General features: G+C 37.1%; 1 protein-coding gene across 4 annotated transcripts in view; it reads left to right on the top strand.

Annotated features, from left to right (window-relative positions):
- Positions 1–26,175, top strand: part of GNAS (GNAS complex locus) — a 220,204-nt gene extending 194,029 nt beyond the window's left edge. For all 4 annotated transcript variants that reach the window (XM_067554160.1, XM_067554161.1, XM_067554163.1 and 1 more), the window contains exons 6-12: positions 10,074–10,128; positions 15,838–15,911; positions 17,837–17,895; positions 20,012–20,132; positions 20,719–20,849; positions 21,784–21,851; positions 22,756–26,175. In XM_067554160.1, the coding sequence (XP_067410261.1) occupies positions 10,074–10,128; positions 15,838–15,911; positions 17,837–17,895; positions 20,012–20,132; positions 20,719–20,849; positions 21,784–21,851; positions 22,756–22,902 (655 nt within the window). In that variant the 3' untranslated portion in view covers positions 22,903–26,175. The remainder of the gene's footprint in view (positions 1–10,073; positions 10,129–15,837; positions 15,912–17,836; positions 17,896–20,011; positions 20,133–20,718; positions 20,850–21,783; positions 21,852–22,755) is intronic.
- Positions 26,176–27,070: the final 895 nt, after the last annotated feature.

Below are 27,070 nucleotides of genomic sequence, written 5' to 3'. Positions count from 1 at the left end.
GTGCACCTGTGCCAAAGAAACGGTTTTTATTATGTTTTTGTCAGAATAAGGATTATGAATCAGAATTGGTTTCCATTTTTATTTTATATGCCAAAATTCAGGGAGAAGAGGGTTTGCCGGGGCGGGGAGAAAGAGAAGAGTTTGTGTTTTGGGTCACCAAACTTGAATAAGTCATAGGGTTTGTTCTGTGAACACTTCAGGCTGCAAAGAAGGAATAAAAGGAAACATGATGGACTAAACTATATTTATTAAAAAAACTTTTGCACCATAGCTGTGATTCTGTAGCATCTGTAATGTAGACATGGCCTGAGCAATAATGGGACAGGCCAGCAAGTCAGGGAAAGCAAGAATCTAGTAGCCTTAACACCCTGCACAAATGGCATGGAAATGGTACGGCCGCTCCCGGACTACGGGCTGGGATAGCAGTAGAACTAGTCGGGGATTTTTCAACTAATAGTTTTTGTTGAAACCAAAATGTCATGAAATAGGGTCAGTTTTTACAAATCCCCTGACTAAAAAAAAAAAAATTGATGAAAGTTTTGAATTGTCTTATTTTATTTTCATATTTTAGAAACAAAAAATCCAGTTTTCTGGTTCAAAATGATTTTTCATTTAGAAATTTAAATTTGATTGAAAAATTTTAAAGTAAAAAAGTCTAAATCAAAAAGAAATATTTTGATTGACCTGAAAGAGGGGAAAATGGGTTTTCAGTTCACTAACATTTTCTAAATTGACTTTTCGTCCTGATTTGGGAGGGTAAACATTTTCAAATATTCATTCACAAGACAGGAAAACCATTTCCTCCCCAGCTCTAGGACCAGCCCCGAGTGCTCTGCTACAGAGTTAATTTCTCCATCATCCATTACTCTCACTCCCGCGCTTCATCCATACAAAGCCAGAAAATTTAGACATTCTGTGAGTGAAGAGGATTCCACTCCTAATTATTAAAACATTGAAAAATGTTTCTGTATTCTTTCTTTGTTGTGTGTCTTTTGATTCATGCTAGATGAAGCTTGGCATTGGTTTCAGTTGCTTACACCAATCCCAAGCTTTTGGACTATCTTTTCAGATTAAATTAATGGAAATTCTGAATTATATGCAACATACATGCTATGAAATACATCTTTCCAAAGAATTTGTATGAAAGCTGCTGTTTTTCTGAAATATGCATTGTTCAAATGGCAAACGGACAAAATATATGTGGTTAATGGGGAGGAGGGAAGCTCTCATATATATTTTAGTCTGGATGAAACTTACTCTACAATTTTTAGAAATGAAAATATCCATGTAGGGACCTAAAGGAATCCTGTGGGCTGATGGTGCAGTTTGCATTGAATGCCTGTATTCGTGTCTTTATGGCATTTGGAAGATATTTTACCGTGGTTTAAATGCTTATTACAGCTGCACTACTTTGATTATGTCTGCAGTCCCCATTGTTTTTTGATGAGCTACTAAGACTTTATATTTTGTGAATTGTCTTTTTTCTTGATTATAGTATAAAATGTGGTTACTTCGTTAACTGCTCTAATCTCTCTCTCTCTGTTTTACATCACAATGGCTGCTATTTCTGATCTCTGTGAAATCATGTATTATATATAACTTCAAAAGTCTTATTCCTAGAAGGTTGGTGTATCAGCTGGTATTGAAAATGCTGAATCTCTTGATTGTACAAATGTCTGCAGTCGGGTAATATTGGCGGGGGAGGGGAAATTAACATATTTGACATATGTATGTGCCCACATAGATAATTTGGACATAATTGAATGGGTAGATCAAGAGTGTGTGCTACAAATTAGAAAATTCTCTCATCCATGAAGTGAAAGAAAATGAGTGTTTAAAGGCACCATAGTCAAATAGGGGCATTGGGAATTGAACTAACTTATGCAGTGACTTAAAGGTTTTGCCTTTCACCTCTGAATACAGGAGTTCAGATTTGACTTGAGTTGCAAGTAAAAGTAATTGATGATCGTAGTCTAGTCTCCATTATATATTTGTTCTTCAGAAATCTCCATGCCATGTGGGACAAAGTGACAGTATTTGCTTGTGAGAACTAGAACAAGAATAGCTGTAGTGCTGCAATTTAGGAGATGGCAAAGTAGTATGAGGACGCTTACAAAATACATGATCCTGAGAGGTGCTGAGCACCTGTAATTCCCAGTGACTTGACGTGGAGCTAGTTGCTCAAGCCCCTTTCCCATCAGACACATAATGTCTGCCTGTCTCTCATCTAGTTATTGTAAGTACAGAAACTTACTGAATTCAGGCCAAAACCTTAAAAATATTTTTTTTAAAAAGGCCTCACAGGCAAGTGATTGTACTGTTACAGTCTTTAAAGTGGCATGGTTTGCCACAGACTGCAGGGGGTGGGGTGGAGGAAATGGAAAATAGAGGTATCGGGCATGATTGAAGCTTTCATGTTAAGTAACATAACTTGTTTTATAAACTTACCATAAATTCAATCCTGCATTAAAAAGCAATCAAAGCTGTTTCTCTACCTCACTCTGATTGTCTCTGTGTATGAGTTGAGAGACGCATTGTACCTTTCCAACTTCTCTAACTGCCTGTGCCTACTTTTATTTGTCAAGCTGGGGCTAGGCTGGCCCCATTCCAGATGTGTCTCACAAGATTTGGTGCTGATGATCTATTTATAGAACTGTGGTTCCATTGTCATGACAACCGTGCTAGAGGCCAAGGCGGCTGGGAGCTATTTCTGGACTTGTGCTGTAATGTAAAACTGATTGGGAAAGTTAGTGCATCCTCTAAGCCAGACTAACTTTAGATAGGCAGAGAGAAAAAAGACATCCACAATTTCTTTAAATACACTTTCCTTTTGTCCTACCTTTTCCCTATTTGTTCTTTTCCCCAGCAGTTTTTGAAAAGCATGCATTTTCTACTCTATTGCCTGTAGTGAAACAAAATGCATTTCAGGTCCTGTGGCCTCTTGTGGATTACGCTTTTAATTATGCAGTTTAGGAAGCGATACACGTAACCAAGCTACATTTTTGTTTTTAAGGAAGGGTTTGGTTTTTTGTGGCAACACAAAAATAATGGTTTAATTTATGATAGTTGCAGTTTTGTAGTTCTTCATATCTAGTAGTTTTAATATTAAGATTTTTGTGTGTGCTTTGTGCTCTCCACACCATATAAGGAACTGTAACCTTGATTACCGCAAGATGATTCCAAATATATGGAGTCATACTTTTCAACTTTCTCATTATTTGCTTCAAAATTAGACCAGTGGTGTCCCTCCGCCTCCAAGTGGTTGGAATGCTGTGAGGTTATTCTGTCATTAAAGCTGATTCTTTTCTCAAAACTACTTTTATGTAATACACACACACACACTTTTTAATATTACATATAAATAAATTCTAAAGGTTGGACCTGTGCATCACTCTTTAAAATGTACATTTAAATGAGGACTGTCCTGACTAATAAATAATTGACTCAAAACTGGACATATAAAGAAAGTATATTTCTAGCTTAATGGGGATCTTTTTACTGAATAATTGTCTTTTGGTTTATTGCAGCTTCATTACTTATACAGTTGTAGGAAAGCTGTTTTCTATTATAAATCTCGGTTTTTAAGGTGCCCTAAAGGGTCTGAGAACTTGAATGTAAAATCTTACCCCAGTAACATTTTTTTTTAAGTGCAATTCTTATCTCATGATTATAAAAGTATAATATTCGTTACATGCTTTCTTGGGTGCCTGTGATTTGAAAGCAGTTCTGTTTGCGTTGTTAAACACAGTTTTACAAGTATTTTAATTAGCCCATAAAACTAAGATTTTGGTGGGATTCTTAACCCTTTCTTGTAAGTTTTCTAAATATTACTGTGCGTACATGAATTTTTTTTAAGACCAGTAAGAATTTTAACATGCCTGCATGACCCACGTTAACCTGAAAAATTCCATCTTAGTGAACGATTGAAAATTTCACTTTAAATAGCCTATGGTTTTTGTTTTAAAAAAGCTGGTGTTAGTATTTCCTCTTTGGATTTTTTACTAAATGTTGAGGAAATATCGTGTATCATAACTTCATGATAAGTTTGTATTTATATACTATCCATAATTGCAGAGACACCATAAAGATTACGAGATCTAATATTATGTCAGCAGTTTAGTTTTTGTTTGCCTCTATATCTCACCAATTTTCTACTGTGCCTGCCTTCTCTGTTTCTCTTAGTAAGTATGGTATTAGGAATATACAGGAAACCTCTGACACTAATTTAAAGAGTAGGATTCTTGTATTTTTCAATATCCTGCTTGCTCCCAAGAATAGAAAGGACAGGCAGAACAGAGGGACAGCCGACCTGTGTGCTTGCGGCTGCAAATAAACCTGGTGCCCTGGATTATTTGTCAGCATATTGACCTGGATGAGAAGCTGGGGTTTTAACAGTGTTGTAGTTCTCATTTTTCAGGGGTTGACAAACTACTCTGGATTTGTTTGGGGGGAGGCGGGGGTCTACTTTCAAGTTACAGTACAGAAAATTTTGGACTTCTCAGCCTGAATGTCCCTTTAAGGGGAATATTATATAATTATGCAGTAACTTAGAACTACGTAGTTGCAGAATAAACAAAATCTTTGAGGAAAGAATTTGAATTCTCAGATATTGAGATCACTTTTGCTTTTTAAAAAGCAACACCTAAATAACCTTAAAATTATTGTAAAGAGACAAAAGGCAGAAAATTCAAAGTAAAAGGTGGTGATCTGTTTTGGAGTAAGAAAGGCACATGTTGTTACTTACAAATACTATCTTAAATGACACTAGGACCTAATCTTGCAGTCCTTGATGAGGCAAAATTGTCATTGATTTTGATGGGAGTTTGCATGGATAATGACTGCAGGATTAGGCCCTTGATTGATAAAATCATTAAACAACTAATGGTTTCATTTTCAGACACAGAAACTGAATTGTGACTGCTTCCTCGGAGATGGCCCTAGCTATGACAAATAGGACTGTGATTAGTCCTAAATAATAGTGTAGTAGTAATAAAAGCAGAGAACTGAGAGGAGGCCTGAAATCCGTTCCTACTGGCTCAGAGTGTGACCTTGCACAGCTTTTAACCTTTCAGTGGCTTGATTTCTCCATCTTTAAAACAGAGTGACTAAAATTTGTCCTGCAGTGGGGAGGCAGGCATTGTGACCCTCATTTGATATCTCTAAAGTTCTTTGAAAGTCTTATATGAAGGAGCTTTAAAACTCCACAAAGTGCTAGTACTGCTAAGAGAAATAGGTTTCAAATAAGTGTTTTTGTGTAAAATTGAGATTGAAATATTTTTAAATGTGTCATGTGCAGTGTACTCGTGGTAAATTGTGGGGTGTTAATGTGTCAGAGAAGGGGGTCTAGGAAGAAAAGTCGGTGTTTGTTTCGTTTTGTTTGTAAATTCAGGTGATGACTTTACAAACAAATAGTATCTGATAGGAATAAAACTTTTTCTCTCTGGAAATAGATGTGTTTGTTGAAGGAGACCTTTGCTATAGTCTCCTAGATTAGAACAAAAGCCTCTCTTAGACTGAGATTTAGAATTTTTGCTTGTCTGTCAACTACTTTATCAGATTGCAAAGACTAAAATTTCAAGTTACTGTTTACTGAGAAGGTTGGCAAGTTTTCCCATTTCTTCAGTAGGGGAAATAATCTTCAAGGAGATGCATTTTGATTACTGTCCAGCTCTTGCAAAAAAAAAAAAAAAAAAAAAAAAAAAGGTGGCATTAGGTGGTTGCATGCGGTGGGATTTTTAAAAGAGATTATATACCTTTTTAATGGGGAAAATAAGTGGAACTTCCCTCATTGGGACTGCAGCCTTGGTAATTGTATGCTAATAGCTCTTCATTTTTGTTTGCTAAGCCGGACCCCCAAATGTGAACACACAGCAGTAGCAGAAAAGATTTCTGAACAGATAATTCTTAAACTCCAGTACTGCTGAAAAGGGAATGAAAATAAGCAGGTCCTTTTATCTGGAAATCTTATCTTGCTTGAGGAATGGCAGGTTTATTAAAATTTGGAACAGTCTTCGGAGTGTATGCTTCAGTTACTTACTATGCTGCCACCCTCCTCTCTCTCTCTCCCTCCTCCTCCCCCCCCCTCCCCCCGATGCTATGGCAAAAAGGGCAAAAAAGGAACCTGTGTGTCACCTTTCTGCCTGAGCTTTGTTTAATAAATGCAGTTCCTAAAAAGTGGAAGGGAATTTGATGTTTCCCAGTGGTTTATATCTCCTGCATTTTATGTGTCCCCTTCCCTTCCGTGAGAAGGTCTGGTTTTTTTTGCAGCTCATCTCAGTTTCCCTTTAAGTTTTAATACAATGAATTTTAATATCTGAGACAGAAGTCTGATGCTTTACTAGGTCCTGCTTCTGTTGAAGTCAGTTGGTTTGTTTTGCCATTGCTAGCTGCAAATTAACTAAAATCATTTAAAAAAAAAACCAACCCAAAAACCCTTCTTCCTAGCACTGTTTCGGGGGGTTGGGGTTTTTTTGTTTGATAGGGTAGATCAAGGTCACCTGTGCCTATGTGATAATATTTTGCAGAGCAAAGATCAAGTTTCAGGACTGGGGTTTGTGAAAATTGGGAATGACTGCTGACTGAGTGGCAGGGTTGCTTTCTGAAAAATAACTTCCTCCTCGTCTCAACAAAAGTGGCATAGAGAAAGACAGTGTAGCTTTTTGGTGTTGGGTTTTTTTGTTTGTGAGTGTTTGGTTTTTTGTTTTTGGAGTTTTTAGCAGAAATAGTTACTGATTTAGTTTGATGGATTTTGGCTCCTTTGTTTCTAAAACACAGCAACGGTTTTTGCTGTTTATTTCATTACAGCTGTCTTTGTCTGTCCCTCTAAACATCCCAGAGTCCATAGCAAATTTCTTCCCAACTCCTCTTCCACAGTAGATGGTGATGTCCAGTAAATTGGAAGACAAGTGTGTCATCGCTACATTTTCTGTCTCCAGCCTGAAGTCCCATAGCTGAAATCTGTTCAAATACATTTTTAGAGCTAAATTCTCTGCTGACTTAACTGGGCACATCTCCACTGGAGTCAGGGGAATTGTGCCTGTTTACCCCAGTGGTGAATGCGGCATGCAGACTAGCACTAAAATGTCCTCACTCAAAACTTCACATTTTGGACTGATCATGAGAAGAACTTCAAAGAGAAAAATAGTGATTACGATAAATGCGTACATATTTTTGATGGAACATGTTAAAATGAAGCCAAAGTTGTAAATGTCTCAATCCTACTGGGTATAATCTCATTTACTGGATAAATCGCATACTCAAAAAGAGGTCAGTCTTGATTTGCAGTGTCTGGGTAGTCTCTGGGTATCATCCTTTGAGCTTTCTTAAGCTCTCTTCAGCGCCTCTCTCACCCTCCCCCCAAAACCACACACTTTAGTTACAGCAGGAGAGATGATAGCTTTTCCATTGCTGTTTGGTTTTCTTTTTGTCTTTTTCTTATTGCAAATATCACCCTAATTTTGCAGATAGGCAGGCTCAGTCAGTTCAGGGGGTATTCCTACCAATATGTATTGTACATTTATGTTTCAGTATGATTTTCTTGTGTATGTTTTTGGAATTAAGGTCTCTAAAACACTTTTCATAAAGAGGAATATGCACAGAAAGGAGAGCTCTGTAACACTTACATTGCTGTCTTTGTCCAAAAATGCTGCTGGAAGGATGACTGTAGGTTTTCTGGTAACTGTCGCACAATAACAAACTTTCCTCTAAACTAGTTTTGTTCTGAATATCAAACTTTATTGAATGTTGGAACTTGTTTTTTGGGGAAGAAGAAAGGTTTATTACATTCAAACTTATTTTACCTGGCATGGATGTAGCTGTTGGAATTCATCTCCAGTACATTACTGCTTCTCCTATGTGACTGGTGTTTTTCAAGGAAATCATAGTCCTAAAAATAGTCTGCATAAACAACAGTAAGAGGTTTGTACTTTCAGTTCCAGGTTTTAGAAATCTCTTGTTGTTGTTTTCTAATTGCCAGTGTTTCCAGAACCCATTGAGTTTCTTGTGAAAGGAAAAAAAAAGAGCTTGTGGAAGCTGACTATAAAATGTTACACTTAAGTGTATATTGCGTGGAAAGGCTGGGATGTTTCAAAGTTGCATAGGTGATTAATATGACACGGTTCATAACATAGCAAGAATTCCTGCACCAAACATCCTCCTGCTTATTATGAAATGTACATTGTCACCACATGTTCCTGGGACTGCAGTTTTAAAAGCAGAATGCCTTTATTAAGTGGAGAACGGTTTGTCTAGTCTGAATCCATAGATAGTCTTATCCTGAACACCCTGATTTTTAATTTTTTTTAAATGGTGTTTGTTTTTTATTTTAAAAGTCATATATTATTTGATAATAGTCTGGAAGATTTGAGAACAATCCAGTATGGGCAGTGGCAATACAAGTTTCCCCACACTGCTCTGTCTTCATGCCTCTAGCCTGACCTCAGTCTTCAGCTGTATCGCTGTGAAAACATTGTCAATAAAAGCTGATTTTAAGGTTTAATTTTTTTTAATAATGCTACCTACCACTGCTTCCTAAAAGAGAGCCCAGTGTTTGTTTTTAAACGTGCAAATCTGGAGATATATAAAATAACATGGTCAAGTAGTGATCAAAATTCATTGCTGGTGACTCTTCACTAGCCTGTGAAAGGAATTGATCATTTTAGTTCAGTTCCAAGTGAACAATGTGTACTTCACAAAGCCAGTGCTAGAGTTGGTGCTAATTTGCCATATTTGTACTCTTAGCAGAGTGGCCAATGATTGAAAGAGTTGAGAGTTGAAATGCATTGTCCAAAGTCTGTAGGAATGGGGGAACTTGCATTTCCACTGCTTGTGCATTCCTGTACTATGGACATCTGAGTTTGGTCACAAGGAATTTGTGTGGCACATTTCAAAAACACAATGCTTCCAGACTGTAGTAAAAAAGCTTGTACCAAAAAATTGTACCAAAAAAGCTAACTGCAGAGATATTTTCAGGTCTCTTTGCATATGGAAGCTGTATACATGCTTTGCAGCCAGGATACCTGCTTGGTATTGACAAGTGTGATATGGAGAAGTTTGTAGCATTAAATCTGAATGTTGCTGTAAGCACAAATACTTAGAATCTATGAAAGGTGAGCTGGGAGGGAAGAACATTTATATAGTTGAGCTGCATTGGTGTCAGTGTACACTATAGGCTGCTCTCTGCATCTATTGTTTATCTCTGTGCTAGTGGGGGATAAAGCATATATATGAAGGCATTTTCTTGATAAATGTGTGAGCATTTTGGAACTTTTTAAACAAGTAATTAATAAAGGGGTATCGAGATTTTTGTTTCCAGTTAAAATGAAAGGAAGTAAGAAGGGAATGATTACTTCTAAATGCATTTTAAAGACCACCTTAGCCTTGCTGTCTTCTTTAGTTACAGTAATCAATTTGAGTAATACAGATCTTGTTATGGCTAACTAATATTCCACTACCTACTCTGGTAAGTAAGCTAAAAGAACTCCTGCAAACAATCAAGGGACAGAAAAGTCCTACCTTGCACTTAATTTAATTAACAACAAAATTGGTGCAAGGATTTCACCCATTTTTTTTTAAATAAAGTACAGTAAACAGTGTTTTACTTTTGTAATAACTAAATATAATGCAATGGAAGAAATATTTTTCCTAATGTTCTAATGTTGGGGATAGCAGAGGTACAAAAGCAAAAGTTATATTAATGTTTAGATATTTATATTTATTCCCACAATTTGTAAAAATAAAACTACTTGTGTGTTTCTTAGCAGTGAAACTGTTTTGGTGAAAACTGTAATGAGACTATCAGAAGTTTATTAAAGTTGTGTTTCTGGCCCTCTGCTGGATACTGGTAGACAATGCAACTTTTTTTTTATATTGCTGTTGTAGACATAGTACCATGTGTATGTTAAATAATTTAAACCTCTTCAGCATTTTAAGTATGAAATGTAAAACATGCAAAAAATCCCCCCAAATGCCTGATATGCTTTAGGTGAAGCCTACTGCAAAGTTGTAATTAAATTTTAGATACTGACCACGAATTTATTTGACAATGAAAAATGACATTTTATTCTTTTCCGCAGTTTTCTAGACAAGATTGATATAGTCAAACAAAATGAATATACACCATCTGACCAGGTAAGTAAAATTGTGTTAAGAAATTATATAACATACCCACTATCTATTTCTCATTTCCAAGAATAACTAAGCTTTGAATTTTGCAATATATAATTTAGCTTCCTTTTGTTGAATTGGCAGCTGCAGTCACCATTGTAGGTGCTAACTTGTGTTGTATGATGTTTAATATGGCAATGAAAATTAAGATTAAATTTATATGCTTTGTGATCCCAACTCAAGTGTATCAGTAGCAAGAAACTGTGAAGAAAAAAACTTCCCAGATTAAAGTAAAGGTCAAATATCTGTGTTAGTAAAAGCCACCCCTTATAAAGCATTTGAATTAGAGCTTCATAAAGTCAAAGCCACCTAGCTGAATAACTGCTATAGACATTTCTTCTTAACTTAGATTTGGTTTACACTTTCTCAGTCCTCTTGGCTACCAGTGCAAGCTAGATCTCTATGGAAGGCAAGGAGCCATGTTGCTCACAGTTAAAGATAGCTTTCCAGTCCTTTTTTATATGTTACCTGTAAAATCAGAGGACTGCCTTTTATTAGTTATCAAACTAAACTGAATGGCAGAATAGCCTACCAGCCAATGGTCTATCAATTTAAAACAGCATTTTCTACAGGACATTATTGTTGTAGTGAAAATGAGTCTGACACTGTGTTTTGTAATTACAGGGAAGTATAGCACAGCAAAACTTCCTTTGCAAATGATACCCATTTTCTGGCTTGGATCAGAGCATCCAAAGTTAGCAGAAGCTAAATATCAGGTTTTCTAAAACTTCAGCCATGTTTTGCCCAGTCACAGTGGAGTTATCCTGTTTTCATAACATGCCCACTTGCATGCAGAATCATTTCATTATTTACCCCCCCAAAAAGCATGCTTAAAGTACAGCTTGTACTTCAATTACTAAGACATAAATTAACACTATGGTAGAGTATGAAAATGTAAAACTAATTGGGCTAGAAAAATCTAATTATAACAAATGGTGGACCAGTTACTACTTCATAATGCCCAGGAGCCTGGATGAAGCCAAGTAATCAGCCGTTATCAGTTTTTCAGTACATAGCTGGATTGTACTTTAACTATATAAGCAAAATATGTAGCAGTCCTTGATTTTATTTATTAAAATGCTGTTCAACAGTACATTTTAAAACACGCAGATCTGTTACAAAGTCCTGATCCTGCAATTGGATCCACACACGTGAGCTCTTGTGTTTGTCCGCAGCCCCAGTGCATCCAGCTGCAGCATCAGGGCCAAAAATTGCTCGCAAGACTTATCCCACATGGCCCAATGAATAGATATCTAGATACAGAACAACAAAGCTTTCATTCTACTAAAATGTTTAAACTACATATTGAATTTTAAAGGTCGTGCTGCTATGGATAGATTAGAATCAGAACCCTTCCCTTAAAAAGAATCCCATTCCAATGGACCAGAGGTCTGTAGTAGGATGTGTTTTGTTAGGGTTTGGTAGAGTTTTCTATTACTGTGGCTGCTCTAACAGTAACTGATGCTTCTAAACATTTCCTTATGTCAAAACAGCCTTTGATTATTTCTTTAGAATCTGTAGCAACTCATTTAACTCGTATGGAACAAAATAAGGTTCTTTATGTTACTTGGCTGGCTCATCATAAATTAAGGACCCGACCCTGTTGTAGATTTTATGGCAGGATCAGGGATTAAGGTTCAAGAAGTAGAAAAGTCAGTCTTTGATTTAAAAAGAAAAAAGAGCTTTCTGACAAATTGCTTCCTCTTCAGGTGCAGTCCCTTCTCTTTAGGAGAGAACAGCTTCTCAAATTACCAGATTGAATGGTCATAAAATAAGCATAGTCATTTCTGGTTTGTAAATTTTCCCCATAGTGGATGATGAACTGAAATTTAATTTATGCTTAGTGTTATCTAACCCCTGTTTTCAGGAAGGATTAGAAGCGCAGACAGACTCTTACCCACTTATAAAACTGATTTTCTTTGTCCCTTCTAAAATCACCTTTTCATCTAATTTCATCTAATAGTCTACAGTCCCTTCAGGGTTGGTTCTTCTAATAGTCCCTTCAGAGTTACTGGAAAAGAGCTTCATGCATAGGTAGCTTTGTCAGTGTGCTTTATTTTTAAGACAAAGTGGGTGAGGTAATATCTTTTATTGGACCAGCTTCTGTTGATAAAAAAGACAAGATCTGAAGAAGAGCTCTGTGTAGCTCAAAACTTTGTCTCCTTCACCAACCGAAGTTGGTCTAATAAAAGATATTACTTCACCCACCTTGTCCTCGAATATCCGGGGACCAACATGGCTGCAACATTATTTTATTTTTGTCAGAATAGGGATTGTAGCTTTTGTTTAGTTTGCAAATAATTTGAGGTTTTGTTTGAGGACCAAGCCACCAATCCCAAAACATTATGCACATGCTTGACTTTGTTCACATGAGTAGTCCCATAAAGTATGTGCATAAGTTTCTGCAGAAACAGTAACCAAAAATGTTAGTTTTCCCAGAACTGTCTCAAGCAACAACGAGTTTTCATCTTTTGTTCCTGAGATTAATTTGGGGTGAATTTATTCATTTACCCTTCTAAAAACTGAGTTTCTTTAAAACTGTTTCTTTTCTTTTCTCTTCTTTTTTTTTTTAATTGGGATCAATTATCTGTATTTCCAAGGAGTGAGACATTAAAAATAAACACAGATTACTGAAAAGTTTCATTTTGAATTGTAGCGAGATTAGCCTGCAGATATTACATCATAAATTTGGCAGCAGCTTTGTGTGTAATTATTAATTATGTGCTTTCTTGGGACCACTAACTATGGTGGAGCTTCAGACAAGTGAAGGAGAATGTCCATGTGGAATAGTGCTTCTCTTCAGATATTTTGAAGATGGCCACTTTTGTTTTTAAACTTGCATTGAATTCTAGAGCCTGACCGCTTCTATTTTTTTTTTAAATTTAATTTTGTAATTATTGGAGGTTTTTTTTTTTTTTAAATAATCATTCCTAACAAATGGATCTAGTTAGACTGTTTAAACTTATGTATAAGTGTTCAAGAAAACTAGCAAGATTGCAACAATTTATTGTTAAAGAAGTCTGTAAAATGGAGCCATTTTGTTTAATGATTTAACAGTATTGTGTAACCTTTGGGTTTTGTATAGCTTTGTGACACTTTAAGCTTAAACAGTGACTAATTTATGATTGTTTCAATATAATACCCGTGCAATAAGGGGTGCATTCCTTATTGCACTTTTAGCGCACCCATATTCATTAATATCCTACTCCATTTTTAGAGTCTTATCTGTATGGTCCAAGTGTAAGAAACCATTTGTAGCAGTGTCCAGTACAGTCACAGTAATACCAAGATTAGTAACCATGGTAATTTAAGTCCTGGATTTGGAAAACCTTCAGTCAGATTCAAAATGATGTTTCCTGATAGAACATAAATTAAGCCTTGAAAGTTCATTTGAAGCCTATCTATTTTTATGTGCTTCTATGTCAATTGCCCTTATGGCTGTCTACATGCTTTCCAACCCATACAAAACACCTGTGGGGGCTTTTGCTTATTATGTACCCAAGTGTCACAACTTTCTGACTTTATGGCTACTTCACTTGTTGGCAGCAGTGAGGATCTGATTGTTTTGTGTGTCTACAGGAAAACTCTAATAGGATGAAATTTTTAAAAATCTATTTATTTTACATAACATTCCATAGTTTGAATTCCTAGGTCTTACCAATAATGACGTCAGCCCCATGCCTTTCTCTAGTAGCCAGGCTTTGGGAATAAAAAGAGAAATCTTCCACAAAATGCCACTTCATTAAGGTTGCTGCAGCCTAGTCCTGGAGGAGCCTCCTAACCCTCCTCTCCTTGCTCCCAGGAGGACCTTAGGATCTGCATAGCACCAAGTCTGCTGGCCCTGGCCCAGCGCATATACTCCTCATCTTCATGCAGTTGCAGAGAGAGTGCAGTGTAGCATAGCTCTCCCAAAAACCTGCCCTCCCTCTCCTTGTGCTGTGGAACCACACTGATTCTGTTGTACAGGGACCCACAGGAGACCGTCTATGCTCCTCATTGTGGGGTATACTGGCCTTTTCAGACAGGGGCTCTGCTACCCCATTCCAAGAATTGTATCGGAAGGGCAGACCTGTGGGATAGAGGAAAGGAAATGGCCGCAACGTTGCAGTTTGTGATTTTATTATACAGTTGCCAAACATTCAGAAGTGATGAGGTTGACTTAAAAGTCATGAAATTTTTAAAATAATACATTTGGAATTCTTTTAATTTGCCTCTAGTGTTGGAGCCTTTAGGGAGTCACATTTTCAAGCTTTTCGCTACAGCCATGAGGACTAGAAGCATGGTTTTTAAATGAAAGTTGAGGTTCTCATATAATCACCTGGCCCCTGGTACTGAGGATTTAAGAAAACATCAGATGTCTCAAGACTTGCAAAAACATTGCAAGAGTTAGCAACACTGAGTTTGAGAGAGAACCCAGGCTACGGTCTGTTTTGGGCTTGGGAAGAGGCCTGGAAGTGTGGGCAAATTCAGGACTCCCAACCTCTCAGCCAAAAGCATTTTTAGGAAGTGTAGAGCCAGGGGGTGCTGGGGTGTCTAAGTCTCCGTAGCAAACTATGTTGGGAAGGGGAGCAGAAAATAAGCATCTTCTTCTCCGATAACAGGAGAGACAGGGGATGGAGACAGGAGCTGGCAGTGTCTCCCAATGATTAGAAGAACTCTAACTGCTTATGTCTCCTTTAATCTTCAAACCTTTGGAGAGAAAAGGGAATCCCATCAGGAAGAAGCCCTTTGTTTTCGCTTTGAGCTTTAATACTAGACTTTACAGTTTGGTTTTAATCACTACTTCCCTGGAGGAAGTCTGGGTTCTCTAGAGAAAGAAACCCTGAGGGAAGAGCCACTTTTGTTTTAAAAGGAATTTCGGTGGGAGGCAGGGGGTAGCCTTGGGGGGAATGTTAGCCTGTTACACTGCTGAATATATAAAGTCAGAATACTTTTGGTTATTTGGTAGATTGTTGTTCCTTTTCGGAACAAAAATGTGATGTTTGGGATGGCAATTACTGTGTGGTGTCTGTTGTTCCTAATTGTACTTCACCAATCTACAGGATGAGCAAACAGCATGGTATGCTCAGTTATCTATTTTGAAAAGCGTAATATTTTATTATCCCTATCTCAACATTTTAAGCATCTACTTCTCTCAAAGTGAAACAGTTCCATGTAGCCTCTCAGTCTTAATCCCTCACTATAGGGCATGTTGCTGTCTAGTGGGGGAAACATAAATGTAGGTTATTTTGCACTGCTGTGTGACATAGCCATCCCCTATTCACCTGGTGCACTACATGTCTAATTTTGTTGTCTTATACTCGAAAGTTTATAGTCAGATTTTTAAAAGTGTTGCTGTAAATCAGTGCAAGTTGTGGCTCACCATCTGAACATCAGACTTTTAGTGGATTCTTACAAGATCTAATAGATCTGAAAGTCACATCTTCAGAGGTGCTTGGCACCTGGATTTGCCGCAATGGGAGCTGCAAATGTTCACTGCTTCTTTGTATAATTTTTCAGGATTGGGACCTTAGATTTTCAACTTCGCAGATCTCCACATATATTCTCTGTTCTCTATAGCACTGAGCACATGAGAAACACTCATCAAATTATTATTTTTTCTTTTCAAATCTGGAGGTTTGAAGAATAATCAGATCCCTGCTTGAATCAATGACTTTTTCTCTTGTTATCTAGGACCTGCTGAGATGCAGAGTTTTGACATCAGGAATTTTTGAAACCAAGTTTCAGGTGGACAAAGTAAACTTTCAGTAAGTATCCGCCTTCATTTAGTAGTCAGAAAAGTGACACCTGGCAACAGGGATTAGGCAAAGAGGAGGAAATGCTGTCATAGCCCTGTTCATATGCTGGAGACAGCATTCATATTGCTGAATTTAACACTTAATGGAAAGCAAGTATTTTCAGATGCTTCTGTCTAGGAGCTTTACATATTATGGTTTAAAAAACACCATGAGAATTGTCAGATATCTTCCTGCTTTCGATTTAATGCCAAAGAACTGGTGATTTTTCTCAAGTTTATTTTTGATAAAGCTTTTTGATTACTTGATTTTCCTTTACTCTGTCTTTCCTTAAGCTTGAAAATAACTTTCCTCCTGATTCTGCTTTTTTTTTTAGATGACAAACATCTTTTCTTCTGTTTCTAATGAAGCTGACATTAAAATGGATACTGTTTATTTAGTAACAAATGTGCCTACAGCACTTGATCCTACCAAAATATATGTTTTGTGCATTAGTATCATCCTCTCTGATTCTGCAAAGCCAGGAGAGGAAGCAGAAAATGTGCTTTTCGGGGTAATATGAAAATAATGGGGTGATGTTTAGTTATTTTTTTAATTGCTCAGCAGTAGAGTTAAAAGAATATCATTATATACACACACACACACACACACACACACATTTAAAAGAGGATATATACAAAAACACGTTATTGGACAAATTCTGTCCTCTGATAAGGGCCTGCAGCACCCATTGTTCTCAGTGGTAACTGCATACAATCTGGCCCACAGAGCACAATTTTTTAAAGTAGTCACTTAGGCCCCAGCTTGTACAGATGGGCCCCTGCATCTGAATGGAGCCCTATTGACTTCAGTGGCACTTGGTGTAGTTTATGGGGCCAGCCTATTCATATCTCACTTTCAAGATCAAGACCTAAAGTTGTACTCTTAAAATCTTGTATTTGTTTCAGCACTAAGGGTATGTCTACACTACAGTAAAACACCTGTGACTGGCCTGTGTCAGTTGTCTTGGGCTTGTGGGGCTGAGGCTGTAGGACTATATAATTGCAGTGTAGACATTTGGCCTTGGGCTGGAGCCCGGGATATGGGACCCAACCCTCACTGGGTTTTGGAACCTGGGCTCCAATCCAAGCCCGAACAGCTACATTGCTATTTTTAGCTCCACAGCTCAAGCCAAGAAGCCCAAGTAAGGTGACCCAGGCTCTGAGACTCTCTGCCACAGATATATAGACACCCACAGATAACACTGTCTGAGCAGTTATCTCAATTTGTTTCCCCAAAATCTCTTCATTTTATGTCTAATTTGAATTCTGGAGTTGATCTGTACTCTGCCTTTTTAATTCTGTTTTGGTTTCCTATAGTTTCCTCTCCCTCTCCTTCTTGTTGCCTTTCATGTTGTCTCTTGGAGAGTGACTGTCAACCAGTTTTATCTAAATATAAAAGAACAGAGAAACTTTTTTCTTTGAACTGCTTCTGTGCCTCTTTTTCTTCCAGGTCTGTTGTGTTCCATATATAATAAAAGTTTAAAAGGGATTTGCTGACAAAGCTGTCCAAAATTTGCTATTTCAAATAGAACTGTGGAACTTTTAGTGCAGAGTTGCAGGGTCCACACAGTTCCACACGAACTATCCATCTGATGTGCTGTAGATTTACACCCTGGCTTGCCACACACTAACTTTTCATGTAGACAAGCCCTAAAAATACTATATTACATTTTGTGGGTCAGAGCCTCATTGCATTGGAGAATAGGCTGTTGCTCACACCTGCAGGTTCTGGCAGTCCTTTGTCTCATTAAGTTCTAAAATATGAGAGTCTTGGGGTTGTTCACATGCTCTGTTCGCATACAGAATTTACGCTTACTTTAAATACTGTATGTCAGAGTCAGGAGAGCAGCAGTATTTTTGTACAGTTAGTGACTAAGATTGGTTTTTCCTCTTTAGCATGTTTGATGTTGGAGGGCAGCGAGATGAACGCCGAAAATGGATCCAATGTTTCAATGGTAAGATTTGGAATTGATTTTTATTTTTTTTTACAAAACTTAAAAAATAAAAGTTCATTACAATATTTTAATGTAAATAACAGTGCATGAGATTTAACTCCTGTCCTCTTTAGTTGCCTGGGTTTAAATCATAAAGTGCCTCTTTGAATAGACAGATTGGCTGGAATTGTACCATCATGTAATCTATTGTAATTGTTTTGAATGTCTTGGGTGAAAATATGGGTGGGAAGGAAAGTAAGCTAGGTAAATTAAAAGAATTTGTCCAAACTTCCTGCTGCCCCAAACTTCTTGCTGTCACTTGATAAATTCTCCTTTTTATGATTTGCCCATGATGTGACAATTCATTTCCAAACTGTCTGTTCTGTCTTAACTAGTAAAGGGCTACATGTTTTATGTATAGGTACAGTATAAATATGGATGAGAAAATTAGAATGCTACATTATTGTGTGTAATAGAAGCTATGCTGCTGACTCAGTAGGTGCCACTCTTCCGAGTTAGTAGTGAGCCATTGCCGCAGCATGATGCTGGGTAGCCCTTTGGCGGTTCTGTCTTTTGGTTAAGATGTAAATTGAGGTCCAGAGTGGCTCTGCTCATCAAGTTTTCCACTGAGTTTTGAAACTATTTGCACCTTCTTAGCCACCCATGTATTTCAGTAGGACAGCATGTAAAACAGTCTTATAGAATGCATAAGGCCCAATCTAAATTAGAAAAACTAACCACCTTGCTGGGAAAAACTGTTTTGAAGCTTGTTCCTCTAGAATGCTAACTTAGCAAATTTGGTGTAGGTAGCACTTAAAAAGTCCTATGCACTTTTCGCAAGAGCTGGACTGTTAACACTTGTGTCCTAGCCAAAATTCATTATGAGTAATCTATTCTTTCTTAAACTCCCCCTTCAGTTTAAGTTGTCCATAGTCCTCTTTAGGTTCAGGACACACAATGTGTGTGGTTTTTGTACAGCTGCTGCATTCTACCCCATAGGTGTTCATATATCAGTTGTGTGTGAAGCATTTCTTTTGTGCACCTTATTTTGTAAAGCTAGATCTGGGAAAAATGTAATTTCACAAAATTCCCCTCCCCCTTTTTTTAGACCAGTTCTAATGAGATCATACAAGATGGAAGATGCTTGATAGAGGGAACATAGTTTACTTTACTTTTATTCAGCTACAGCTGCCACCGTAATTTCATCTGAGCAATGGGATATACATGGGACTGCTGTGCAATGTTTCCTTTTGCCCTACTAATAAAATATCCATTTAGTTTTCACCTTTGGGCCGTCCTTTTCCCGTTGCCTTATGATCCGCTTCATCTCTCCCACTTTGATGTCTGAGGTAGATGAGCTTGGAAGTCAGTGTGAGGGGTCTGGAGCAGCACAGCCACATAGAACCATAGAATCTCAGATTCTATGATTCTATGAATGTCTCCCTGGAAAGAGGCAGTGTCCCTCTGAGAGGTATAGTATGCAATGGGAGGAATTAAGACTACAACCATGAATTCACAATGAATCTTTTATTTCATCCTTCTCTTTTTTTCCCTTACCTTTTCTCCAGTCATCTTTCCTGTGTTCTCTCAAAGGAATACCAATTTAGAAAAAGGTTTTGAGAAGGGGCCATACTAATGTGATTTCATTGTTTGTTCTTTTATTGCCATGGAAGCAAAGGTATGGTTGGTCTGGGGCGTTCTCCCCAAAGGCATCTTTGCATTCCCTTCTCCCTGAGGCTCCCTAGAGTTGTATTTTAGCTTTTTAATTTCCTCTTTGCTTTTTAAAACTCTCACTTCTTTTTTCTCTGTACTTCACTTCAGCATTCTCAATTTTTTTCTCCAGTCTCTGATCCTTTCTTTCTTCTCTTTCTGTAGGTTCTTTCTATTCTTTTCACTCCCCTTCACTGACCTGCATCCCCTTCAGTCCTCTGACTTCCCACTCACCTCTCTCTTATGCTTTCTTCCCTACTGTCCCCTCTTCCTTATTTCTTACACCTAGAAAGCAGTAAGCAATAGATTCAGGCTAGCCCGTCCCCACCTTAGTGAAGCTGGAAGCTTTACAGTTTCATAGAACTCTGGGGTTCTTGAAGATTTTATCAAGATCTTAATGTTAACTACTGGGTGTTTCTTGATTTAGATGTGACTGCTATCATATTTGTGGTGGCCAGCAGTAGCTACAACATGGTTATACGAGAGGACAATCAGACCAATCGGCTTCAAGAAGCACTAAACCTCTTCAAGAGTATCTGGAACAACAGGTCCATGAATTGAAGTTTGATTATTAATTTCATATGCATTAATAACACTGTGTTATTTATAAAATTAATCTTTGGTACAAAGTGGCCCATTTCTGTTTCTGACATGGCCCGGTCAATCATTAACTTTGATCTCCACTGTAAGCCTGCTCTGTGGAATACTAACACACAGTATTCAAATCTAACTGAAGAAAACTGCACAGCATTGGGAAAAATGGTAGTCATAACACTGGGGAAAAAATAAAATAAGCTTAATAACTGTTTGAAACTGTTAGTACAACATATGAATATATTCTCTAAAGCAGTCGTTTTCAACCTTTTTTTCATTTGTGGACCCCTAAAAAATTGCAAATGAAGGTGTTTGGACCCCTTTGGAAATCTTGGGTCTGCAGACCACAGCTTGAAAACCACTGTTCTGTGGTAACAACAACCTTTCACAGACCTCTTAGACATAGTCTGTGGGCTCCCAGAGGTCCGCAGACCACAGATTGAAAACAACTGCTGTAAAGCATAGTGCATTATGGTTTTTGTTGTTAATGTTTAATGTCAGCCATACATGCTAACGATGTTCGGCTCCAATTTTCTGTAGGTGGCTACGGACCATTTCAGTAATTCTTTTCCTGAATAAACAGGATTTGCTAGCAGAGAAAGTTTTGGCAGGGAAATCTAAAATTGAAGACTACTTTCCAGAATTTGCACGCTATACTACACCAGATGATGGTAAGAGCATTGTTCTCATCTTTTTAATAAACTTGTATCATCAACGTACCGCTTCCTTGGGCTATGGTATATATTAATTGTGTATGTAACATTTATTGGAAGTTTCAGATCAATTTTAAAGCAAGCAAATTTGCAAAGTCGAAAGAATGTTCAATACCTTTCAGAAAAATTGTATTGTTAAATTACCATTAGAGTACCATTTGCCATTAGAGGACATTATACGTTAGACACACAAAGAGACGTCTCAAAATGATATAATTTCATTACTCACTTTGTTGCTGGACTCCACTGCAGCCTCCATGCAATGTTGGGATGCAGCAGTGTCCTTTTGAGGTGCAGTATTCCACCAGAACACCCTCGCTGTCTGTAGCAGCACTGGAGGTTCATTTTTTCCCTTATCCCAGATATGGTAGGTAGCAAGAAAGCCAAGATAACTAAGTGGGGTCAGTAATAATCCCCTTCTCCCTCCCTTTTTTAAAGAGAGATTCTCTAGGAAGTTTCCATCTCATACTACGTTATTTATAAAATAAATATACCTGTTACAGATTCGTTCTCTTTAATGACCATCACAGCCAGAGTAGTAGGGTTCAACCCAGTTAATGGCATTAGGAATCATATGGTGATGCAGGTCACCTGTAAGCTCCTTACAGAAGTTCATATTTGCACTAACACTTTCTTGAATTCTGACATATTCCTGACATTATGTTCACCACCATATTTTGTTGCTTTCCTTGAGTCTTACTGTTTTAGATAAAATATTATCATTCTAGTCTCTAATATGGTATATTAAGAACATTGTTTCTATTGCGTTTGAGCAGAAAACAAAGGCTAATTCATAAAGTTGATGATCAGTGGGTAAGTTTCGATTTTCAGAACTTTTACTATGAAAATCCTACTTTAACAAGATGCTTATTGTGTTATTGTTATTAACCAGCAACACCAGAGCCTGGTGAGGATCCCAGAGTTACAAGGGCCAAGTATTTTATTAGAGATGAGTTTCTTGTAAGTATTTTCTTTTTTTATATGTATGTTTTTCTATCATAAGCTGAACTGTTTGTTTGCCTATTTAACCTGCAGGCTGTGTAATACACCCAGTAGAAGTTTAAAAGGCAGTAAGCATTAGGGATTTTTAGTGACTTTTCATATATTTGTGTAGCAAGATACATGGTTAAATAATTAGAATAATTGTTGAGAATCGGTGATAGGGGATAATGGGTGAATCCGTAACCGCACTGACATCAGTAGCAAAATTCACATTGACTTTAGTTGGAACCAAGTTTTCACTGAATACGTCACTTCTTAAAGAAGTTGTGGTTCAAATCAATATATTATCTGCTGAATATTAATATTTCCATGTATAGTTCCCATCATCTCATTTGCCAGCTGATTAGTTTTAATAGCAATTGTTTGCTTTAAGTATTTGTATAATAAGTATCTGAATGGGGTGTCATTATTATTATTATTAGGACACTGAGCATCACAATAAAAATTGGGACTCATCTACACCAGCACCAAAAAAATATTGAGAGAGTTTGTGTGTGGTTTGTGAAGAGGGGCTGAAGAGTCACACGAGGCAAAATTCAGCACTCTGGAGGGGGAAAGTTCACTATGGGAGTTACGTGGGCCAATTCCACACCCACACACCTGCACATAAATTTCCCCATTAATGTGAATCAGTGAAATTATCTTATTTCTGTGGTTACATTTCAGTTCAAGTTCACAAATACTCAACTTTTTGTTCCCCTGATGTTAATCTTTTGGAGTTTTGCCACTGATTTCAGTGGAGTCAAGATTTCACCCTTAGGATTTACATAATATCCTCACCATCCTTCAGCTGAGGCTTGAGAGCGTAAATTTTCCAGTCAGTTTTATTTTGACACACTATTTCTCTGTATTATTCCTACAGAGAATCAGCACAGCAAGTGGAGATGGAAGGCATTACTGCTATCCTCACTTCACTTGTGCAGTGGATACAGAAAACATCCGGAGGGTTTTCAATGACTGTCGGGACATTATTCAACGGATGCACCTTCGCCAATATGAGTTGTTGTGATGGAGAGCACTTTTTTCTGTGTTTTGGACTCCTTATTCCTTATTAAAAAAAAGAAAAACAAAAAACAAAAACAAAAAAACAACCCTTGCCCACATAGGGTGGAAGAGAACTGTTGCAGTCTCCCTCTGATTCGCACCCCTCAACTTTTTCTTCTTGCTGGACAATAACAGCACTTCTAAGCTTGCTTGTGTCCCCTTCAGACAGTTTGAGATGGCACCTAAAACTTAAAGGCCATTTCCATGGGGGGTACCCTAACACTGTTGTTAACAAAATAAATTAATTAATTAAAAGCCCTGAATGTGGAGCACCTGAAAGGATTGGGGATAAAATTTAAAAAGTAAACAAAAACAACAACAACAAATTGGGGAGAGAAAACCTTAGGTAATTTAGCACTGTTGTGGGCATAATCATATAACCCATGATCTCAACTTTGTATCCATTCACTGCATCAGACAAAAGAAGGTGCCAAGTCACAGACCAAGTTTGAAGACAGACACTTGAGTTTGGTTCTCTGACTGTAATGTGGCTTTGAACGGAAATACTGACAATTCTACAACAGACCTAGACAGTGCAAAAACTAACCGCTACCTTTCAGAAGGGTATTTTTAAATCCAGTCTTGGTGGTCTTAAGATGACCATGGACGTTATGAATTGAACTGCGTATGGCCTGTGATTGCAGAAAGAGTTAACCACCCACTGTTTTCAGTTTGTCCATTGATGATCCCGTCTGCTATAAAAATCATTATCTGGACTTTAGTCCTCACGGTATTTCCCTTCTTTTTCTTCTCTCCTGCCCTCATTTTTTATTTTACTGCTGGATTATTATTCTTGTACAGACTGTAAAATGTATTATTTTGTACAACTTTATTGAAAAAATAACTTGTAGAAGATCTTTGTGCCTTGATTATGGCTGTACCTGTACAATGAGCTAAGATGTAAGTATGTTTGATTGCGCTGTACAGCTTTGTCAACCCTATCTGCAGCATTAGCTCAAGGTAGGGAAAATTTATCTGTAGTTTAGTTTTTCTGGTTTATAAAAAAAGGAAAAATACTGTTTAGTAAAAAACAAAAAAAACAACAAAAAAAAGTACAAATTGTGCAAAGTTAACCACTTTAAAAGTGAGGTCTTCAACAAGTGACCAGATGTTGCAGCATCATGCTTTTTAATTTTTAGCTTTAATTCATTTAAATCTCTATCCAAATGCAAAACATGGCTTGTTTCTACATAAACCAAATTTTGCTACAAATTATAAATGTTAGTCTTTGGTCATTCATAGTCCTTTTCGCAAAAGTCAAAAACAGAACAAAAACAAACACATAGGCATCATGCAGGTCTGGTGACCATCTGTAGACTGGGCCAAATATCCCACCAAACTCTGCTATCTTGCGTGGGCATAATACTACAAAAATAAGGTGTACACCGCCCTTGGATTTGGCCACTGAATTCCAGTTTCAAATGACATTATCTCTCTTTTAATAAAGAGATATCTTAGAACCTTTTTATTTTATATTAACTATATAAGTAGCTTAAAGTGAAGATGTGTGGATTTTTCTTAAACTTGAATAATTTATGCAAATTATATGCTTAGAACAACATGTGGTACAGTAAAAAGAAAAAAGAGCAAAAATCACTGTAGCAATAAGAGAGCATGTAATTTTAGTAACTACTACACTGCTTTATATTTTATACCTAGGTGTTTTATGTCTCTGTGAGTGTGTTACTTTTTCATGTGTCTAAACCTACGTGTACAATTTGTACAAAGAAATTACAGCTGTAATAACACATCTAGAACAGTGTTAGCATATATTACTGAAATGCCCCTCTATCCCTCCTTCCCATCTATTCCCCCAAACCAATCTGGATCTTAAAGCAGTGAATTTAAAAAAAAATTACCTCTTTGCCTTTCACACTAGCTTTTTTTTTTCCACAAGACATTAATTTCTTTTTGGGAAGAGGTCCAGTTTAAATTAATGTTAGGATGTGGTCAGCGATGTCTATGTGGCTAGATTTGCTACAGATACCAGATGCCTTTTTAATATTATGAAATGTAACTATTCAGAATTGTGAATTTTTGTTGCTTTTGTGGCTTCCTTTAATGAAGAAATTAGCCACCAAGTCCATTTCCACACATACAGAAAGCAAGGACTTGGTGCCGGTAATGTCTCTTTCCCCCATTTAATTCAAAATTACTAGGGATCTTTCAGAAGACGCTAAATTGTCTTAAACTTTGGCTGCAATTGCTAATCATATTTGAGAAACTTGTCTGTTCAGTTCACAGGTTTGGAAAGCTGCCATCTGAACCTTGTGAATCGATAGAAGAGCCTGACCCAAAGTAGCCCTCACTTTCTTAAATTGGAATCAGTACCTGTAGGTTAAGGGTTGGGGTTTCGATAGGTAAAAGTGGGATGCAAAAAGAAAAGGAAATAAAACATGAGCCTTAATTTTTGTTAAAGAGCCAAAACTTTTAAATTTAGTGCCAATCTTCGTGTTTTTAAGCATAGAGGGAGTTATATACAAGGGGAAAAAAACCAAAACCTAATGGTAGGGAGTGTAATCTCTGATCTGAGAGAAAGAAAGCACCTCCTTTTATAAATAAAAAGCTATGTCAAACTCCTTCCTCTGATAATGACCAGATTCACAAGCATATGTAACAAAGAAGAAATATATGACAATACCATTTTAAGAAACTTTCCTATAAAGCTTTATATGAATGGAAATGTTTAGGAGATGCTTTTTTTTGAGAGAGAGAGAGAGAGAGAAAGAGAAAGCAATGTATTGAAAAGTCAGGTTGCACATGTGTGGAGTGTGTGTCTTAATGTCTCAGTATTGCCTTTGTCAGTTTCTTTAGTAGTCCATGCAGTTTGGTGGCCTGGTAAACGCAAGTCTTATTTTTTTAAAACAGCTTTTCTTTTTTTGTTTTGTTTTTATTTTTAACACAAAACCATAAAGCTTTAATGCTTGCTATTTAATTAGTAACTGTTTTCTTCTGTCTCTAATATGGTAGCTATAATTTGCAGTTATTTGAACCATTCCAACCTAATGCTTAGTCATATTTTCTCAGTTTTGTTATTTCCCTCTCTCATTTATTTATTTGAACTTCTTGTTTTCGTAATTGAGGACTTTCGCCTTTTGTCTCATTCACCTATTTGGGAATTTCTGACCTTACATCCAAGACTTTACTGGTTCTACTCAGTATTCATCATGATGCTGAAGTGTAAGATACCTGCAAATGTAAACACTACCACTTATATTAATAAAAACAAATGCAGTGTTTTAGGGGCACATTTGCATCACTATAGTTAAGGCTGTGTCAGTATTTCCATTATAAACCCATGGGGGGGGGGTCTATACCTTGGCACCAAATTGCCCAAGCTAAATCTTGCCATACAAGGCTTCTGCTCAAGCATGATTTGGAGGGTTGGTTTTTATACAATTTCCAACAAACTTTTTGGTTCTGTTTTAAATTATACAACTGTTTTGTTGGACAGGGGTTGATTTAAAAAAAAGATTGGTTCAAGATATTTTTTGGCATTTGTATAACTCAAAAACGGTTTTGATTTAAAACATAACCTTTGGCAAGCCAGTAATCTACCATATAATCTGATCACTTGGGTATTTTGTAAAAATGATAATAAATCGTAGCAATGTCGTGGTTTCAAAATCAGCTACTGTGCATTTGCAGTAACTTATTTCAACCCGAGGATTTTTAACAGTATGGACTTAGTGTACATGTTCAGCAGCCAGTGTGATACAGTCAATAGTAATGTCTCTAGAGGTGCTTTCTATGGTCTGTTAAGGAAAATAATCCATAAACTGTGGAGGATTTACCCTACAAACCCAGATAGCTCAGATGGCATCAAAACTGCCCTCTTAAAATAGAGGGTAAAATCCTGGCCTGATAGAAGTCAGTGGAAGTCTTTATTTACCATTGACTTCATGGGGCCATGATTTCACCTAGCATGTGTGAATGGTGACTAACTTGAGGAACAGGAGCTAATTTCTATTGCCTTATACAGCACACTTTCAAAATTGGTACATGCAGCAGAATAATTGTTAACCAATAAATTTATGCATAAATTTATTATCTTTTATGTATAGGTTTTTCTGTGGTGCTCATCAGTGTAGTATCTGGGCACTTTATAACCATGAACATTCCTGTGAAGTGGG

This window comes from Emydura macquarii, unplaced genomic scaffold (genome assembly GCF_026122565.2).
Source record: "Emydura macquarii macquarii isolate MOO-44397 ecotype Brisbane River unplaced genomic scaffold, CSIRO-AGI_Emac_v2 contig_1483, whole genome shotgun sequence".
NCBI classification, from domain to species: Eukaryota; Metazoa; Chordata; order Testudines; family Chelidae; genus Emydura; species Emydura macquarii.
The sequence above is the reverse complement of the archived record's forward strand: the minus strand, read 5'-3'. Positions and strand labels throughout refer to the sequence as shown.